Source organism: Toxoplasma gondii, chromosome VIIb (genome assembly GCF_000006565.2).
Source record: "Toxoplasma gondii ME49 chromosome VIIb, whole genome shotgun sequence".
Taxonomy (NCBI): Eukaryota; Apicomplexa; class Conoidasida; order Eucoccidiorida; family Sarcocystidae; genus Toxoplasma; species Toxoplasma gondii.
In genome coordinates, this window is record NC_031475.1 from 400,137 (window position 1) to 420,583 (window position 20,447).

General features: G+C 51.0%; 3 protein-coding genes across 3 annotated transcripts; 2 read left to right on the forward strand and 1 right to left on the reverse strand.

Annotated features, from left to right (window-relative positions):
* Positions 1-1,463: 1,463 nt before the first annotated feature.
* Positions 1,464-2,648, forward strand: TGME49_263670 (ribosomal RNA large subunit methyltransferase FTSJ1, putative; the record flags this gene model as incomplete). The annotated part of the gene is made up of 1 exon (XM_002365426.1): positions 1,464-2,648. One exon carries the CDS (start codon positions 1,464-1,466, stop codon positions 2,646-2,648), a length of 1,185 nt encoding a protein of 394 aa, XP_002365467.1.
* Positions 2,649-3,833: 1,185 nt separating this feature from the next.
* Positions 3,834-7,637, reverse strand: TGME49_263660 (hypothetical protein; the record flags this gene model as incomplete). The annotated part of the gene is made up of 5 exons (XM_018781340.1): positions 3,834-3,952; positions 4,346-4,396; positions 5,079-5,212; positions 5,708-5,837; positions 7,223-7,637. 5 exons carry the CDS (start codon positions 7,635-7,637, stop codon positions 3,834-3,836), a joined length of 849 nt encoding a protein of 282 aa, XP_018637175.1.
* A 4,219-nt stretch (positions 7,638-11,856) lies between these two features.
* TGME49_263650 (pre-mRNA-processing protein 8, putative) lies at positions 11,857-19,493 on the forward strand (the record flags this gene model as incomplete). Its single annotated transcript, XM_002365424.1, has 9 exons — positions 11,857-13,035; positions 13,605-13,850; positions 14,468-14,661; positions 15,053-15,322; positions 16,064-16,284; positions 16,798-17,099; positions 17,901-18,159; positions 18,641-18,816; positions 19,215-19,493. 9 exons carry the CDS (start codon positions 11,857-11,859, stop codon positions 19,491-19,493), a joined length of 3,126 nt encoding a protein of 1,041 aa, XP_002365465.1.
* Between the last annotated feature and the right edge of the window lie 954 nt (positions 19,494-20,447).

Consider the following 20,447-nt stretch of genomic DNA (forward strand, 5'->3'; position numbering starts at 1 on the left):
GGGAGCGATGGGATCTCCGTCCTCAGAGAAAAGTCCCTTCACTCCCGTCGTCGTTTTCCAGTGTAGGAGAGCAAAAAAGAGGCGTTCCCTTCCCTGCAGAGGCGATGCGGACGAACGGGGACGAGAAGGCTTTGAAGAAGAGGAACGGAGGGCCAAGAAGCAAGCGAGAAGAACCGAGAAAGAGGAGCTGAACGAAGAAGAACATACGGAAACAAGAGGGAAGAAGTGCAGCCGAGACGATCGTCGAGTCTCGAGGAGAGCAGAGAGACACCCGGCGCAGAGAGGTAGCGCAGACCTTGGTGCGTCGAGAAACGGAGGCAAGGAAAACAGACACCGCCTGAGTCACACAAAGAATATCAGAAGACAGCGACAGAAGGATACTCTTTCGCGCTTTTCTCGTCCTGCACAGAAGTTGCAGAGGCTGCTGGCGAGTGTGTACAGACACCCAGAGAGGAAGTAAGCTCGCTCGCCGTCTGCAGGCACTCAGAGATGCTTTTCAGAGAAAACTCGTTTGAGATAAATTAGAAAAACGCTAGAAATACGGCGTGTGTTCCCCTGCATTTTTTTGTAAAGAAACGTTTCGCGACTTGATTCTCTCTCCTCAGGAAAAAGAGTCGTGACATTCCTGCATGCAAGAAAATTCGTGACACTCTTGCATGCACTGTGAGGGGAGGAACGATTTTTTTCAAAGCCTCAACATGAAACTATTTCTCAAAAGAGAAAACTGTTTTCTCGTATTCCTTTTTTGCGTATCTCGCTGGCACCTGTCGTGGAGACAGTTGCCGCTTGTACGCTGTATATACACCTCACGGAGACGGCGCAGGGCCTCTTTGCGGTATGCACTGTCTCTTACTTGTGATTCTGTTTCTCTCCTTCGTTCTTCCTTTCTCGCTTCTGCGAACTTCTCAAATTCCCAGTCTGCTTCTGCATGCCCGAGGGGCTCTCACCTGAGTAGAAAATCTCCCATGTCTCCCTCCGTATTCCCCAAGCCGAACCGCCACAGATATCTATTTCTATACCTTGTCTACCGAAGTATGTATGTAGTTGCATACGTGTATTCGTGACGAATATATTTAGCCTATACAGGTCTACTGTTGGAACGAATGAGAATACAGACATGTAAAGGTAGGAACTAATGGACTTCTATTAACGTGAGTCGGTCTCTCTCTGTGCGCGGCCTGTCTCTGTTTCTGTCTCTGTTCGTTTTCCTCTTTAAAAAAAGTGAACACTCTCAGTGTCTCTCCCTCTTTCGCCGTACCCCATCTTGCGTTCTTCTCCGTACATTAGCCGATGCACGCCGCGCGAGAGGGTGTGCAGCGATTGTTTTGAGAGTTTTCTCAGATCTCTTTTTTCAGGACTGTCTTTTTGCCACGAGTCTTTTCCTCACAGGTTTATGTTCTCTCTGGACTGGTTTTTTGCTCGATTGCCTTCGAGGAACGTTCTCGTTTTTCGATTCAGAGAAAATGGGGAAGTTGTCCAAAGACAGGAGAGACATTTACTACAGACGAGCGAAAGAAGAGGGCTACCGGGCGCGATCTGCCTACAAGCTCCTGCAGCTCGACGACGAACTTCACTTTCTCTCCCCTCCTTCTCTCTCCCGACGCCGCAGAGAAGGAAGAAACGCAAACGGAACATCTTCTCTAATCGAAGAAGAGACAGAAGAGAGAGAGACTCGAAACTGCGGAGACGGAAAGGCTTCTAGAAAAAACGCGGAGTCTCTGTGTTGCGAAGAAGAAGAGAGAGAAGAGGAAGAAAGAGAAGAAGAAGGAGAAGAAGAAGGAGAAGAAGGAGAAGAAGAAGATGTGTATCCTGTGAGAGCTGTCGATCTGTGTGCTGCACCTGGGAGTTGGTCCCAAGTACTGCGTCGTCGCTTGCGAGACAACTTTCGGCGCAAGCTGGCCCGGTACGAAAAGCAGGTTTCTGAACAAGCGAGAGACTCGGAAAACTCCCCTTCGTCGACCTCTTCTTCTTCTCTCTCTTCTCCTTCGTTGCGTCCACCGGCGCCTCCGTTGATTGTGGCAGTGGATCTCCAGGAGATGGCGCCGATCCCAGGCGTTCACGCACTGCAGGCAGACATCACCCACGAGTCGACCGTGAAGGCGATTTTGGATTTCTTTGCGCAGCAGCCAGCGGACTTGGTGGTTTGCGACGGAGCGCCTGATGTGACAGGAATGCATGACATCGACGAGTTCATTCAGGCGCAGCTGCTCTTCGCGGCGCTCCGCGTTGCCTGCAAGGTTCTCAAGCCTGGCGGCGTCTTCGTCTGCAAAGCGTTTCGCGGCGAGCAGATTCCTCTGGTGTACGTACAGCTGAAGACGCTCTTCGCCGAGGTCCGCTGCTGCAAGCCGGCCGCAAGTCGAAACAGCAGCATCGAGGCTTTCCTCGTCTGCAAGGGATTCGAGCCACTGCCTGTCGGTCTCGACGCATGTATTGCCGCAGAGTCAGGAGACAACAACAGAGAACAAGACAGCGAACAAGAAGCAGCTCAGGGCTGTCTGGTTCCCTTTCTCTCCTGTGGGGATCTGGCGGGGTACGACGCCGACAGAAATTACCCTGTCGACGACAGACATGTCTTCCTCCCTCCGACACAGCCCCCCGTCCACCCTCCGTACGAACAAGCTCTCCACTTGAAGAGAGGCTCAGCTTGAGCTGCCACTGCTGTCTGTCTCGATTCCGCCTCGTCTGTCGCCACCGATCCGGGTGGATATCTGTCTGTATCAAGTGAACCGGCATTTTATTGATATCTGTAGGTATGTGTCTGGTGTCAGTGGAATTCTTATCCCGACAGCTCCTTCAACGTGCCTTTCCATGTCTCTCTCCTTCTACATCTCTGCTGTGCCTGTGGTGACCAGCTGGAACGTTCTGCTTTTCTGTCTCTCTCCTGTCCGACGAGAGCGTCTGTCTCTGTGTCCCCAACACACATAACCGCAGGCTTCTCGAATTCCGTTTAAAAACCATCTGAACTCTTCGCTTTTGTGTTTGCTTCGGCATGTTCGAGCACAAAAGGGTGAAGAAAGCCTTCCACTTCTTGGGCGAATTGCGACGAACTACGCAAACACCGTTCATTGTCGCTCTTCCTCGGTTTCTGCATTTTTTATGTCTCTCGCCGCGATTCGAGGCGCTTGTGTTTTTCTCATCTCCTCTTTCTATTCTTTCGACATCTTCTCTCGCTTCGTCTTCTCACAGTGCAACGGGGACAGCCGCGGGGTGCTTGTCGGGTGTACATACACCAGACGCCGTCGCGGGTTCTCTTTTTTTCTCCTGCGAGCGAATCTGTGGCTTCTCCGTTCGCGAGGGCCTCAGCTTTCTCCCCTTCCAGGAAAAGCGTACTCCGTCAGTGTCATTCAAAGCTGTTCACTTTTCAGCGCCACGAGAGACGGACGGCGGCAGCATCACACTGCGATTTCTCAAATTGGAAGAAACATGAAAGTCAAGAAACTCGGTCCGGAAACGAAGTCACGCCGCCTGCCTCTCCCTGCAGCCACAAAAACGTTCGAGCAGAACGCAGCGACCGAGCGGCGCTCGCGAATCGGAGGAAAAAAACTCGCATGCCTCCTCCACTAGGTGTGCATACACCTGACGGGAGTGCGAGGGGTGTGGGGTCTGCCGGCACATCTGGACTTGGTCTCCATTTCTTGAACCGGAGACGCTAAAAAAAGAGAGGACAGCCTTTGAAAAAACGCCTGAGACTGCGCCTCTGCGACACCGCGCTGTTGTTTTGAAAAGGGTAACCACCACCGACTACGTTGAAGACGAGACTTTCAGATGTCCATACACCTGGACTGAGAGAGGCCTGAAGATACGAGAACGCTGAGTTCGTCTCTGCAACTCCGCTAGTGCCTCGGAGATGTGAACAGCGCCGTGACTTTCTCGAGGTTGTCTTTCATCGTCTCGTCTTCCACTGTCTTTTGGATGAAAATGCAGAGAAATCCTGTCGCAACGATAAACGAACCTGGAAGCAGGAAAGCAAACGCAACGGCTCAGTGCTCTCTCGCCTTCGCTTCCTGTCGCTGGCTCCCCACTCTCTTCGTTTCGCGCCTTTACTCCTTTCTCCTTGGCCTGGAGGAAGCTCCCTTCTCCGTTCGCACAGTTCCTTTTCTTCTCTGATGAAAGTACCTGGCGTCTGGCTCGCTGCTTCGTGTACCTACAGACGCCTTCTGCACCCTAGGGACCCCAGTGTCTTCAGTTTATCGGTTTTCGAGAGGATGCGCGCCCGCAGAAGAAACGCGCCTGAGACGAGATTCAGATCGACAAAAATCGACGTGTCTCTCTCTTTCTCCTCTAGATATGCCGGACTCTCGGCCAAAAAGAAGAAAGAAGTAGGGGAGAGCAGAATGTCACGTACCGGGGATTGTGTAAAGCGAGGCAACGCTGCGTAGAGCCAGGCTCACCAAACCTAGAGAGTAACGACAGAGAGAACGCGTTTTCATGAACTGAATTTGAGGTCGCCCCTCGCTTCCTTCGAGCGACTGGGCAGAGAAACATGCAAGAAGGAAACGCACTGTGCCGTCTCTTCAGCAGTCTTCGACGCATCTCAAACGCGGTTGAACGGTGACGAACAACGCCCCAGTCAGCGGTACGTACACTCGAAACCGCCAGGCCAAAAGACGAGTTCCTGCCGCTGAGTCAGCGGTACAAGTTCTGTGCGTTACATCCCTTGCAGAGGCTTGAAGATTCACAAAGGAAAAGTACCACAACTCAAGACAAGTCTACAAGCAAATGCGGAACGAACGGAGACGTCACAGCAGCCGCGAGTGTCAACGCATCTCTCTCCAGCAAGGTGCCCAGATGTCCAAAATGCGCACAGGACCTCATACAAATCTGGTAGAAAATCTTGAAGAGAATGCACTACACCTACAAGTATATATAAAAATACATATCTATACATTCATATGTATATATATATATATATGTTTGTAGATATGTATATGAATATATTTAAGTACGTAGAAAATTAAATTTTCAGATAGTTAAGTACGGACATCCTTGAAGGTTGATCTGTTTAAATGTGTATTTGAATTTTTGGATATGTGTCTCTATGTGTGGGTGCACGAGGTGGAGAACTGAAGGTGGATTACCGAAGTACATGTAGAAGAGACCTTTGTAGACAGGGTTGTCGAGAAAGGCACACTTTTCCAGGAGTTTTTTCTGGCAGGCAGAGAACTGAGCAAAATGGCCTGCCTCGCGCAGGACGACAATCAGCCCCAGAAACCTGCAGAAAGCCTCGCAGACAAGAGACACCGGCTTTGGTCTGGAGGAAGGAAGGCGAGAGGAAAAAGGGCAAACGAATCTTCTCGGAGACAAAAAAAGGCTGCTGGAAACGACACCGCTGACAGGCAGGCAGTGGAAAGCGAAGAACGCTTGCGGACGTGTGATGAACAGGAGCACAGCCACAGGCAGAGCAACTCAGAATGTTCGGCAAAGAAACGCAAGAGGATTCGGTAAAACAAGGTTTGCTCACACATGGGCACACCCGCATAGACGCATATGCATATATAGTTTCATATACATGCATATATCTATCTAGATTATATAAATAATATATGTAAAATAGAGATATACATCTGTGCGAGCGATCCTCGATGTGGACAGGTCCAACATGCATGCAGCTCCAGCAGAAGCGTAGACATGTCTACATGCATGTATCCTTGGTCGTGCATAGCCGGACAAGGAGTCCGCGGTTCGCATGGCAGAGTTCTCCACTCACGCTTGGGCAACAGCCAATGCGTAGGTCGCAGGGTCGATGAGGAAGTGCATGACGTCAGATGCCGCGAGAAAAGATGTCCCCGCATTCATCAAGCCTCCGACGAGGCAAAGAAATCGGAGGAAATTCGGAGCTAGAAAACACAAAAGATTCCGTCACACACGTTTAAAAGAACTTGAAATCATCGCCACTCTTTGTGCCTGCGTTTACTTCTTACTTATTAGCATGCATGTTCTCAAGTCAACATTATTTGATTCGATATACACATATTTTTACACAGACGTCCGGTTTGGAGTTTTGACATATATATATATATATATATATCGAATCAAATTTGTTTAGTTGCACCTCCATATACATGTGGACGTATAACTGGAGAGGCTTGTCAGTGTTCAAGTTTGTGCATAACTTTATATGTGGGGACTCGCAAAGGAAAACGCCTCTCATCCTTTTACGACTTGGATGCTCGAGACCTACAGAGGAAAAGGACTGGGTGCGTGTACAGCAGGGAACAGGCAATCGGACGCATGTGCAGGTGAACACAAACATGCATGCATGTATTTCTATATACATGCATATATATACATTTATATACATATATAAATATATACATGTATATGTATATCTCTGGATATCTGTACACAGAGGCGGACATGTGGATATAACTCAACGCGTGTGAAACGAAGACGTTCACGACCGCAAGAGGAGACAGCAGGAAGTCGGTCGAAAAAAGGCTCTTTCTGTAGAGAGCACGCTTGCAGATGTTTCGCTTGGGTGTCCAGACACCGCAACACAGGTGACCTGCAGATGGAGAGCGAGAAAGAAGAGAGAAGTCCGGCAAAGAGAGAGGCAGTCGCGCTCTTGAGAGCGAGAGAGCCGCATTCTCCTCGCGAAATGCGGCGAGCAAGACGGCAGAGGGACAGGTAGAAGACGATTCAAAACCATACGCTCTTCTCGACTGTTCCCACAGACGTTCCGGTTCCGCATGCCCCCGCTTTCTTTCCTTGTTCGCTCCCCCGCCCATCCGACGCTTCCTTCTCTCCTGTCTGGCCTCTTCCTCACGTATGAGAGGTTTCGGATTGACCTCTACCGCGTTTCCTGCTCTCTCGTCTAAAGCGATCGTCTTCAGGTGGCGGGATGCGCCAACTGGGCATTTTCGGACTGTCTTTCGTGATCCTCATGTCAAAAAATGCGCAGATCCCAGTGGCCTCCAGCTTCTTTGTGTCTCTGGAAAGACAAGGTGGGCGCCAGGCGGTTTGCAGCGCCGCCTTCGCATCCTCTCTCTCCCCTCTATTCCCCGTTGTGTTTCCTCTCTCTGTCTTTGCGCAGTACAACAGACGCTTGCACCTTCCCCTTCCACGCACGCGCCCTGTCGCCAAGTACAGAGCCTGTTCGTTCCCCCTCTGGGAGCTCTGGAGAGGCAGGCGGAGCCAGCACAGAGGTCTTTTCCGGCGGCTTCCAAGTTTCGCCAAAGTCGTCGACCGTGTTTTCCCTGGACGCGGAGATTCGCAGACTTACTTTCTTTCTTGCCGGACGTCTCGCTGCCGTCGATGCCTCCTCTCAAGCTCTCGTCGCTGCGGTTTCGCGCGACGTCTTCCGAGCCGGCACGGTCGCTCACGGCGTCGATGGAAGTTCGCACAAGAGGCGGAGTTGGAGAAACAGAAGCTCGCGAAATGACCCACTTGGGGTGTGAAGCCGCAGATCCAGGAGCAGCCTGCAGCGCAGGCATGGCTGAAGCGGCTCGATGAGAACGCATGCTGTCGTCCGACGCCTTCTGCGCATGCAGGCGCGGACCTCCCCCTACACTCGCGCTCCGAGGCGCAGCGTAGTGCACTGCTGAAAACGGAGACGAAGCCGCAGCGGAGAGATACGGAGAGACGCTCTGCGGCGCTGAAAACACCAAGGGAGAACGGTGCTCCTCCGGAGTCGACATGGTGCGGGAGAGAGGAAAAAAAGGAAAAACGAAAAAAGAAAAGAAGAGGGAAAAACGAAAACGCGAACGAAAAGGAAAAGAGAAAAAAAAGGAAAAAAAGGAGAAAGAAGACAAGCGGGGCAAAGGGAGAGGGGAGGAGGAGAGAAAAAATGTGAGGTGTGAAGACGAACGCGAAGCGAGGCGTGTGTATGCAAAGATGATGGATCTGTGAAGAGAGAAAAAACGAGAAAAGAAGCAAAGACGGCAAGCTGTGGGGGATACACCTCGTGATGGTGACAGGCAAACGACAAAGACACGGAGGGAGGACGACAAAAACAAAGTGCGTTTTGGCTTGGAGAAAGAAGTTCCAGCAACTGAAGGAAGAGCCGCAGGTCCCAAAGAACGCGGCGAAAGAAATGACGCAACGAGAGAAAGAAAGAGGCTCGTGCTCTTCAAACACAGCGTCCTCAGCTTTCTCTCTGTTGTGACTGGAAATGCATCCGAAGAAGACTCCGCAAGGCTCGGCACTCTCGAAAGAAGGAACCTTGTCACTACGAGTAGTGATGGTACAGCGGAAGTCCAGATCTGAGGCCTGGAAACCAAATTCCCGAGGCCTTCAGTGTCGCATGAGGACGTAGAACTCGACGCTGTGGGCCAAGTTGAGTCGTTTTCAGATACGCAGAGGACAGCTGGAGGAGAGGGCAAGAAAAACGGGGAGAACGACGTTCAAGAGAACGAAGAGGAAGTAAGGAAGTCGCCGAGTCACGAGAGCTTCAGCTGCTTCGGAGTCCTGAGCATGACATTCCGAGCAACAGCTGCAACAAAAAGGACGGACAGAACTGATTCCGGAAGCCAAGTAGCGGGTCGTTCTGTGTTGCAGAGTGTTCTCGTCTCAACAAAGGAAAGAAAAAAGAGAGTTTCGAGAGCGAAGAGCTGAAATTGCCGCGGGCAAAGAAGCCAGCCAGTCGAGTCCAGGGAAAAAGCTCGCGCGCAAGTAGCGGTCGGATTTTTCAGGTATGCATACCCTCTCGAGAAGGCGTCCAGCTTTTTCGCCTCCGACAAAATTTCGTGTGTGTCAAGAAAATAGAGTTTTCCACCTTTTCCGCGATGTACGCTGCGCTTTGTTTCGCGAAAATAAAACGGGGGGGAAAAGAAAGGGTCGTCACCGCGCCAGACAACGCGCCTGTCTTGCAAGGAGAAAACCGCTCGCTGGGCGGGGCACTCAGAAGGCGCTTTTCGCGTTCTTTGCCTCAGTTCTCAGATGTTTTCCGGTGAAAAAAATCGACGCTCGCTCCACTCACGTATCTCAGGCTTCTGCAAAAGCAAAGGCCTCGGCAGGCTCGTCTACGCAGGCAAATGCTAGCTTTTAAGGTTCGGAACACAGACGTCCACAGACTGCCTATGGAGAGCCGCGGCAAGACACGACACCAGCTGTTTTCTCGCTGGATAAAAGATCTCGCTGAGAAAGAAACGACGCACTGCTCCTCAGTCCTCGCCTACATAAAAGCGTTCGTGCCGTTGAAGTTCGCTGAAATGGAAAGAGGCTGATTTTCTTCTGGGGGACCCAGATGCAGTGCCGGAGTGACAGGACGAAGACCCCAGTACTTGGTTTTCCTCGAAACGAAAGAGAGAGCGAAGGCGTTGTCTCTCACTGCAGTTGAAAGCGTACTTCAATCGAAAGTCGACACAAGGACAAGTGAGAAGGAGGACGCAAGTGAAAGAGCGTGGAGGAACGAATTCTCCTTGTCGTTCTGTCTCGCGGAAGAACACTACAGCTTCCCGCGCGTCTTCCAGAACTCTCGGTGCATACGTTTTTCAATTGCAACGATCGAAACATAAACAGAGAACGTAAAAAAACCAAAAAGGATACGCACATAAAGGTCTACGTCTGCATATTTCGGGCATATATGCATTCATCCAAACAAGGCATATACATACATAAATATATATATATATATAGATATATATAGATAGATATAGATATGGGTGTGGAAGAGACAGCGTAGTAAGTTTGACAGGTGTGAAAGAGCTGCACTTTTGAGAGTCGAGAAAAGAATGTACAAGCTGCATGCTCGAGTCTGTCTGAGTTGAGAGCTATGGCAGTCGGTTTCCTCGACGAGGTGACAACAAAGTCCCGGTCAAGCTGAGGGCCGTGTGGGTGCACAAGAGGGAGGAAAGAGTTTCTCCGTCAATTCTCTCTGGGTCGATTGGAAAAACGAGGGAATGCAGGCTGTGTCTTTCGTCTTCTCTCTCTGTTTGTCATCTTTTCTCTCCTTCTCTGTTCCTGATTGGCCTGCTCTGTCTGCCACTCGGAGATCCCCGTCAGTCTCTGTGTCTCTTGTTCCCTATTTTTCTCCCTCGAAGCGTTTGCCATTCCTGCAGAGGAGAGAGAGGCGATTCTCTGTGGAGTTCAAAGTACGCCATTCAAAAACCGGAGTTTCACAGCGGTTGTCTCCTGCCTTCTTGATCTAGGATTGCTGATTTCCGCATCAGGTCCTGGCAACGCTGCAAATTTGAGGCTGCGAATTCGCCGGTGCATTCCACTCCGAACCGTCCAAGACGAGACACCAAAAAAGTGAAATGTTAGGCCAGGGTGAACGAGGACTTCTCGTTTCCCTCTCGTTGTCAGATGTACTCGGGAAATCCTTTCTTCAGCGCCAAGCATGCAAAAATGGTATCCATCCTTCGCGACAGATCCGTCATCTGAGCTCTTTAGTTGCAGTGTTTTCATGAGACGATGCGGCTTTGATAAACGGGCAGGCGTACTTTGAAAACTACTTCAAATCTTGACAGTCGTGTACTCCACTGCGTTGCTTCGGTGTGCGAGACATGACAAGTGACTGTTACTCTTTGGCGCTAATTGCCCGTTGCGCGACCGCTCTGCTACTCCGCAAGAAATCGCAAAAACGAGCCTTGAGAGGACTGTGATCTTCTGTAAGAAGGAGACAGCGCGACAGAAGAAGCGGCTCATTTCTACCAGTTCTTTCCTATAAAAAAACGCAGATTTGAAAAAAGTCAACTTTTCTCTTCTAGATGGCGCCGAGCAAGGCAAGTGAGGCGCATCTAATCGTCGGTTTTCCAGATCTCTCTCGAGAAAACGTTTGAACAGCCAACATGAGGACGCCTCACTTATGAGTCTTCCCTCACCCAAGAAAAGGATGTTTTCGTTTCTCGTTGTCCTCGAAGTTCCACACCCACTCCCAAAGCCTGTTCGCACCAGAGTGAGGGCGCCCCTCCAGCGGCTTATATACGGTTTTTCCTCCGCTTGGAGTCGTCGCGTTTTTCAGTCCTAAAGGTGTAAAACATCAACGGCCGTCTGCGTTCAGACGAGAGACAGCAGGAATTCACTTGCCTCCGACAAAGAGGGGAACAACGATCGACACTCAAGAGAGAGCAAAGAACAGGAACCAGAAGGAGAGAGAGAGAACATGAGGAAGAGAGGGGAGAGAAGAGAAAAGAGAGAAGAGAAAAGAGAGATGGCACAGGAGAAGGAGAAGAAAGAAATGTGAGAGGAGAGAACAGAGAGAAAAGAGAGTGACAACAGACGAGGAGTGAGAGAAGGGTGAGAGGAGAGAGAGAGAGAAGGCGAGAGAGGTAGGAAAGAAAGGCAGACGAGAAAGTAGACGGAGGCGAGGGAGGAGCGTTTCTGTGCTGCATGCGCGAAAAACCTAAAACGAAAAGTTTTCATCACCGCAGAAAGTCAAGAAGTCGAGAGAAGAATCAACGATTGATCGGGGCACCGCTGAAAGACGAAACTGCAGCGGCAAACGCAAGCAAATACGTCGACAGAAAATACGCAGAGCCAGAGGTCAGGACTCGCCTGAGTTTTCTTGTTTTTTGTGAGAGCAAGAATTCTCTCGCGAGTGCCAGAGAGGCGATGCATGCACCGGTTTCTCCATCGAGCAGTCGAGAGCGATTTACGCGAGACAGAGAAAACCGCTGAAGCCAGTTTTTTTCGCTTTTTTTATTCGCCGTTGATTCTCCATCTCTCCTTCCGTCTCGCTGGTTCACCTTTGCGGGGAGGACGATCCTTCGCGTCAAATCTGCAAGCCACGAGGGAGACTTCTCTGTTCCGCGGGTGTCAGCTTGTGTATGTACAGCTGAACTCAGTTCTGGAGGTTGTCGCTTGCCCCCGGTCGTTGCTTTCTTCTCTGTCCTCAACTTGTTTTCTTTCGCGCTAGACTTCGCCTTCTCCGCTTTGCCTCTCGTCCTCGATCTCTTCACTTCTTCTGTTTTCAAGATGGGGGAGGCGTCTGACGGCTTGTCTCCCTCGCGGGTGCGTGAGCTTCTCCACGCCACTTTGGGATTTTCAACGCGCGCGGTTGCAGACATGGTCCTGGACGCTGCTCTTTCTTCTTCTTCTCTCTCTTCTCTCTCTTCTCGCCTCCAAGAGGTCGGCCTCTCTCCCTCACAAGCTTCTCGCCTAGCGACTGTCCTCTCCTCCGAACGGGGTGCTTCTTCTTCTTCCTCTTCTTCTTCCTCTTCTTCTTCCTCTTCTTCTTCGTTTTCTTCCTCTTCTTCTCTCCCTCCTTCTTCTGCTTCTCGTCCGCGAGAGGGATCGCGTTCGGTGTCTCCGGACTCGAAGCGCGCCCGCACTGGAGACTCTGTGGAGGAGAGGAGGCGCGCAGAGGAGGAAGACATTGCAGAGCGCGACGCGTTCGCTGCCCGCCTGCGCGCGCGCGAACAGGCGAGTTCCAGGAAGGTGGGCGCCGGACGCCTTCGTCACTCCGAGTTGGAGAAAGAAGGCGAGGCGGAGCAAGAAAAAGAACAAGACCGAGCGGGAGGCGCGGACCTGGACGACCCGCTGGCGATCCTTCTGGAGGCGAGGAAGGGGAGAAACGAGAAGCTCCGAGACAATGAGGACTATGTGAAGCGTCTGCGAGAGGAGACGCGCCGAGCGTACCTGAAGAAGCGCGAGGAAGACCGCATAGAGTTCGCCGAGAGGACTCTGAGGGAGAAGCAGTGGATGTTTGCCGGCGAGAAGCTGACGGAGAAGGAGAAGAAGGACCTCGAGGTGGAACGCACAACTCTGGAGCTGGCCAAGACGGTCGTTCGGGAGCGCGAGTCGCATGGCGTCGTCGACGCGTACGTGATGCCGGACTCGTACGACGAGGACCAGGCAGCGCGCCTAAAAGTCATGCATCAAAAATACGTGGAGGCGAAGGAACATGTCAGCGAGCAACTCCTTGTCGAGCGACAGAAAGCAGCGCATGCGCGCGTCGCCTTCGGTGCACAGCGTGGACGAGACGCCGCGGCGAAAGCCTACTCGCTGTTGAACGAAGAAGGCGCTGCGATCGACTTCGAGCTCCTCGAAACGCATGGCAAACAACCCCTCGACGATGAGGACTGGAACCTCTCAAGAGACGAAAAAGAAGAGAAAGCCACACACCAGCGGAAACTCGCCAGACTCTCTCTCCAGGTGAGCAGACCGGACGCGCCAGGAAGGCGGCAGGCAGCCAAGGGACTACCCACAGGGATCGGGACCAAGAGGAACTGAAGCGAATCGCGACCGCGCTGCGGTGTCCAAGTCACCGCTCTCCTCTCTCCCCTTCGGCGCCGAGGCGGAGGCGACGGGAGCGCGGTGTCGGCATCCGTCTGTCTTGATCGTGCACAAAAAGAAAGAGGGAGAGGGATGGACCCTGCAAGAAATGCATTGAGCTACTCTCCTTCCATCTACATGGGCTGGTCGCTCGTTCTTCTTCCTGAAATGCTCGGCTCGTTCGCTTAACGAGGCGCGCGCGGTACCACAGCAGTGCTCCGTGATGGAGGAGAGCTTTTCTGTCCTCTGCATCAAGTCTTCATCTCTCTCTCGGTGCTCCACATCCTCGGGGCCTCACCTCGCTCTTGTCTGTCTCTCCTCGCTCCTGGCTGACCTTTCTGTCTCTCTCGGTGCTCGCATACGCTTGCTGGCTGGCGTTTTTCTCCCTGCTTGTACCGCTCTGTGGACTCTGCGTCATGGCGCGCGCGCGGTTCCTGTCGCTCGTTCAGGAGGAGCGGAAGATGTTGCCTGTCTACGCCTTCCGGACGGAGTTCCTGCGAGCCGTTCGCGAGTACCCAGTCCTCATCGTGGTCGGCGAGACAGGCAGCGGGAAGACGACTCAACTGCCGCAGTACCTCTACGAAGTCGGCTACGGCAAAGCTGGCAAAATCGGCTGTACGCAGCCGCGAAGAGTTGCGGCCATGTCAGTCGCCGCCCGCGTCGCGACCGAAGTCGGATGCAGGCTCGGCCTCGAGGTAACGAGAGACGCAGGCAGGCCTCCACGGCTGGTGTGCGCAGAGACGCTCTTCCTTTTTCGGTATAGATGCACCGAGGAATGCGTCACCTTTCCTCTCTCTCTCTCTGTGTCGGCGCCATGCATCGCTTTCTTGCCCTCGTGGAGACAGTTGTCTGTCCGCTATTCACACGTTTCGCTGTGCGCAGATTTTCATGCTTGTCGATCTCTCTATGTGCATACATATTGAGACGGATGCATCCATCTGGTTCTCCTGGACCAATCGGGGCGGTGGACGCGCTCTCTGTGTCGGTCTACGTATTTCGTTTTTCTTGCCGTGTCTCTGGGTGCGTCGTGAGGACTGAGTCTGCTTGTTGATCCACTTCGAGAGAGCTCTGTTGGGCGCTCTGCATCTTTTTTCGTCCTTTATGACTGGCGCTGGACCGCTGCAGTGCGTCCTCGTGACTGTCCTCGTGGACGGGAGAGAGGAGGCTTCAGCTGGCACGGTGGACCGTTTCCACTTCGCCGGCGATGCCTCCTCCTCGCTTCTCCCTGTCGGTCTCTCTTCGCGGGGGACGCTGCGCCTGCCGAATCGTTTTTATTTCTTCCTCAAGCGTTGTCTCTTCTCTCCGTCCTCAGGTGGGCTATTCAATTCGGTTCGAGGACTGCACTTCAGACAGAACAGTTCTGAAATACATGACGGATGGGATGCTCCTTCGAGAGTTCCTTACCGAGCCGGACCTCGCCAGCTACTCCGTCATGATGATCGACGAAGCTCATGAACGGACGCTCCACACAGACGTTCTCTTCGGCCTCGTCAAGGATCTCGCGAGGTAAAGAAATGTCTCTCGCGAACCGTGAACTCAACGAACACGATCGAAACACAGACATCGCCTCTCCATCTTCTCTCTCTCATTCTCTCTCTATAGCTAACCACAGGTCCCCATACAACTACGTCTACATACACATACATATATACATAAACATGCATGTATGCATATACATATATATATATATATACCTATATATATACATATATATATATATATATTTAGATCTGTTCTTCGACGGATGTAGATTTTCAGAAATGGAGATGTACTGTAGACGCGAGCAGCTCCCGTGTCTTCGTGTGAGCGACGATCTGCAAGTTACATGCCCGAACGAGACGAGATTTCCCCCACCGCAGCCGGGCGCTTTCGCTCCACTCTGTTTGCCTCTTTGCAGATTTCGAAACGACTTCAAGCTCATTGTTTCCTCCGCCACTTTGGAGGCGGAGAAGTTTTCCGAGTACTTTGATCGAGCGCCGATTTTTCGCATTCCTGGGAGACGGTACCCTGTCCAGATTTACTACACGAAAGCTCCAGAGGCAAACTTCATCGATGCCACCGTCGTCACTGTTTTGCAGATTCATTTAACGCAGCCTCTCGGTGATGTCCTCGTCTTCCTGCCTGGGCAACAAGAAATCGAGGAAGCTCTCGAGGAGCTCGAGCGAAGGTAGGCACAGAGAGGCAGGGATGGGGAAGGAGGAAAGGAGAACGGGGAAGGAGAACGGAAGCGAAGGGAGAAATAGAGGAAGGAAGCGAAGGAATGAAGGACGAACATCGATGTGACACAGAAGCGCCAACGAAACGATCGAAAAGAAGAGACGACGGAGAGAAGCGAGATAGCCCAGACTGAAGAGAAGCGGAAGAAGCAGCTGAGGAAGAAGGCGCCGAACAGAAGAAAGAACGAGATGAAGAAGAGGAAAGAGAAGGAGAGAAAGAAAGAGCGGGTGAAGAGGAAGAGGAAGAAGAAACACAGCGGGAGGACGAGGAGGAGAGGTAGAGATGGAGCGAAGATGGAAGAGCGAGGTGAAGAAGAGGAAAGAGAAGGAGAGAAAGAAAGAGCGGGTGAAGAGGAAGAGGAAGAAGAAACACAGCGGGAGGACGAGGAGGAGAGGTAGAGATGGAGCGAAGATGGAAGAGCGAGAGAGTTAAGAGAAAAGAAGGAGGGCGAGAGGAGGCATGAGAAGGGATGACAGAAATGAGGACATACGAAAGAGACAGATGTGGCGGGTGCTTGGTCCAGTGAGCTGCCGAATGCATGAAGTTCACAGGCCTGGACTCATTTCTTTCTTCTTTTCTGGAGACTGGAGTTCTTCCTTTGCATGTCTCTGTGGGTTTTTTTTGTTTCTCCTGAGTTCCGTGTGCCCATCTCTGTTTCGTATTTCTCTGCTGTGTTCTGTCTGTTTTCCAGAGTTCGGGGGCGAGGAACGGAGATCGGGGAGTTGATTCTGTTGCCAATTTACTCAACGTTGCCCGGCGAGCTGCAGGCGAAGATTTTCGCGCCCACTCCGGAGAAGGCGAGGAAGGTCGTTCTCGCGACGAACATCGCAGAGACTTCCATCACGATCGACAACATCGTCTACGTCATCGACTGCGGCTTCTGCAAGCAGAATACCTACAGTCCTAAAACCGGTGCGAAAGGAGGAGAAAAAATCGGAAAACGTCGAGGAAGCGAGCCGAGAGACTGCCGAGCAGGCGCGCGAGACGGAGAAGAAGAGAGACGATGCGCGAGAGAAGAAGAAGCGAAAGAGAGATCGCGGAGTGCAGGAGAAGACGACAAAGAGAAGATGAGGAGATTGAGAGGAAACAACGCAGAGAGGAAGCGAAGCAGAAACAAAGAGAGAAGAAGAGAGAGGCGAACGAGAGGAATACAGACAACGGCGAGAACAAGACGGGAGGGCGACCAAGGGGGAAATGAAGAAGAGAAGGAAAGGAACCGAAGACGGAACGACCGACCCACCAATTCGCGAGAGCCCACCGTGGCAGAGTAGACGAAGATAAGAGGTCTCTGTGTTTGTCTGCTGTGTTCTCTGTTTCCTCTCTTTTTTCTCTGTTTCTCCACCCTTCGCACCCGCCTTCAACGGTGCTGCTTTACTTCTCTTTCTTCCACTCTTTTCTTTCTTTTTCTTCCTTTTTTGGTGTTAGGAATGGAGTCGCTGGTCACCGTTCCTTGCAGCAAAGCAGCAGTGAACCAGCGAGCGGGGCGCGCCGGACGAGTGAAGCCAGGTCACTGTTTCCGACTGTACACGCGCTTCTCTTACGAGAAGGAAATGGAAGACGCAAACATTCCAGAAATCCAGCGAACGAGTCTCGGTCATGTCGTTCTCGCGCTGAAGAGTCTGGGGATCGACGACCTCATAAACTTCGATTTCATGGACCCACCGCCTCCGGAGACGCTCATCAAGGCTCTCGAACTCTTGTACGCTCTCGCCGCCCTCAATGACAAGGTCGGAACGCGTTTTTCCTGACATGGCTGCCGACTGGCAAAAATCTCGAGTCGAGACGCGATTGAGTCTCAAGAGAGATACAACAACTGCTTATCTGGGGCGACACTGTGTCCATCTATATCTACATGCATATTCACATTTAAAAGTATACATCTCTATATATGTGCATATATATATATATATATATATATATACGTAGATAAATATATTGGTAGATGCGCCGTTATATCTCTATCTTCCGATCTCTGGATCTGCTTGTTTCTGAATCCGGTAGGTCGCGTTTCGCATCTGTTGTTCTTTTAAGGTTTCTTTGTGTATTTTTTCCAGGATATGTTTCGCTCTCGACATGTCCACCTAGAGGTTTCACTTTCTCTATGTAGCAATGCATTTCGGACGCGTTCGCTGGCGACTCTCTCCCTTTGCTCGCTGCGACGAAACCTTTTCCTTTTTCCTCCCTCTCTTCTTCGAGATTTTCTCTTCTTTTTCGTCTCTCCCTCAAATGCACCAAAGCATGCGTTTTTCGGTGCACAGTGCTTTCTAGGTTTGCTCGTGCATGCAAGCCTTTTTTCGTTCACGAAACCCAGATCTGCTGCAGTCCTGTCCTGTAACGGTAAAGAGAATTGCTTGACTGCTGCAAGAAGCATGGTTCAATTCAGGACGTATAGCTTCTGCAAATGGGTGTGAATCCACCTTCTTTCAACAACTACTTATTCCGGACGTCCAGCAATTTGTGCAGGCAAACCTGTCTCCATGCTTATTTCGTTTTCATCTGCGGTTTCCGAATTTTCGATTTTTTTGCAGGGTCAGTTGACGAAGCTAGGACGACGCATGGCTGAGTTCCCGCTGGAGCCAATGTACTCGAAAATGATTCTTCAGGGAGAGAAATACAAGTGTGTCGATGAATGCATCACCATATGCGCCATGCTCGGCGTGGGCAACAGCATCTTCTACCGACCCAAAGACAAAGCGATGCATGCAGACAACGCAAGGAAAAACTTCTTTCGACCGGGGGGCGACCATCTCACTCTCCTCAACGTCTACAAACAGTGGGAGGAAACCTGTAAGTGGCGCGAGAGCGCTGCGTTTCAACATCTCGTTTCCAGCCTCCTCCCGTTATTCATCGAACCTCCAACTTTCTCGTTGGGTCAACCTATCGCGACAGACTCCAGCCAACGTGTGAACTTGTTTCTCGCTCAACCAATCACGTATCTCCATACGAAATGACTTCTGTATCTGGACCATGTGTGTGTTACATGCAGTATATATATATATATATATATGTATATACATATGTATACGCATATATATATATATATATATATATATATGCAGCTGTAGGATGACGTCGTGAGGCAGCGTTATTATTGGTAGACGCTTCCACACAGAAGCGTTCACATCTATGGGGGATGGTACAAACAATCATCAATCTATTATATATATATATATGTATATATATATATATATATGAAGAAATGCGAATAAAAGAGTGTGTACGTGTAGGTGTGTCTGTAGAGTTTGCTGTGTTTTTTTTTATTTTTTAGCTTTTTCGGTACCCTGGTGCTACGAGAATTTCATCCAGCATCGATCGATTCAGCGCGCTCGAGATGTGCGAGAGCAGCTTCTCGACCTTCTCGACAGAGTTGAAGTTGAACTTTCTTCCGATCCGACCGACGAAAGCGCCATCAAAAAAGCAGTGACTGCCGGATTTTTCACTCAGGTGCGCCTTCGCCTTTTGCTAATGCATCTGCCTTCGTAGGTCCCCCTTTTTCACACCCATCAATATGTAAAGCTCAATGTCTGCGTGGACGCGCATGCGCAGATGTTTCCACCCCCAGCGATATAGACATACATCTGTATATCTGCATGCGCTTATGTCCACGCGCATGTCTCAGTGCATATGCGCATATCCTGATCTCTTGTTTATGTTGTTCGATACGTCTCTGTGTCTGTGGATGCATGTGTCTGCATGCATTTCTGCATGCATGCAGATACACAGCTCTGTGCCCCCATGTCGTTCTCTTCCTCGTAATGTGCACAAGCTCGGCTGTACAGCAGACGCGTATACTTCCACATTCACTTGTTTTTTTTGTGTTGCGTTGGACATTTGTTTCTCAGGGTGCCCGCTTGAATCGGAATGGAACCTACTCGACGATTAAGCAGCCACACACCGTGGAGATTCATCCGCACTCCAGCTTGTTTGGCGAGAGTCCGAAGGTCGTCCTGTACACCGAGTTGGTCTTGACAACCAAGGAGTACATGCGAAACGTCTTGGAGATTCGCCCTGACTGGCTGCTCGAGGTGGCGCCTCACTTTTACCGAGACAAGGAACTCGAGCTCGGGAGAATGCCTCTCCAAATGAAGCAAAGGCAGAGAATCAAACAAGAAACTGACTGAACGGCGCACGCAATGTCCCGCACAAAGGCATGCGCATATATATATATATATATATATATATATATATATGTCCATTTCTGCCTCCACGGCTCCATATGCAATTAGGCATACGTGTATGTATTTCTTTCAAATACATATGTATACACGCATACAGATACATGCATATATATAATATATATATATATATTTATGTAAAGAGGAATTTAGGCATGGAAAGTATTCGTGGAGTTGTTCTTCTCGGTATTCTTTTTGCCGAGTGACCAAGTGGGTGTAGCCAGCGTTGGGCATTCCTGCCTTCGAGGGGAGAGACTCTCCAGTGATTCGTTTAATGAATAAATCAACCGACATGTTTTGAGTCTCTGTTCCCCGTGCATGCACGTTGTTGAGCGTCGCTTCCCCGGACACTCTCGAGTCGCTGGCGTCGTTGTTTTTCCATCTCTCTGTCGCCCACATTTTTTTCTCTTCTTTTTCTCTTCTTTTCCTCTCCTTTTCGGTGGTTGGACGCACTGTGCCGGCAAGACGATCCTCCGAGAGAAAATTCCTGAGGAAAACGTTCTGTCTCTAACGAGCTGGGTTTGACTCGAGAGAATCTCTGGCTGGCCGCCCTCCAGGCGCTGGGATCTGTTCGTTGAGCAATTGAGAGTTGCGGAGGTCTGCCGTGAAGACGTTTTAAATCGACCTGTTACGCATGAAAAACTTTGTCCTCACTTTCGGCCTTCAAAAAATAAGCATTGAAACTTCGGAGGCATCGTCTCGCAACCACGGATGGCTCTTCTGGGCAAATCGAAAAGCCGCAAAGAACGCGATTCCAGTTTTTTTCCATTCGCCAACGCGGAAACGCGCGACCGCGCCGAAACCGACAGGGCCCTCTCTGGTGTATGTACACTTGAGACACGCCTACTTCTTGCATGTGCAAGTGTGACAAATCGCAGGCGTTTCTTTGAAAGGCGCTCC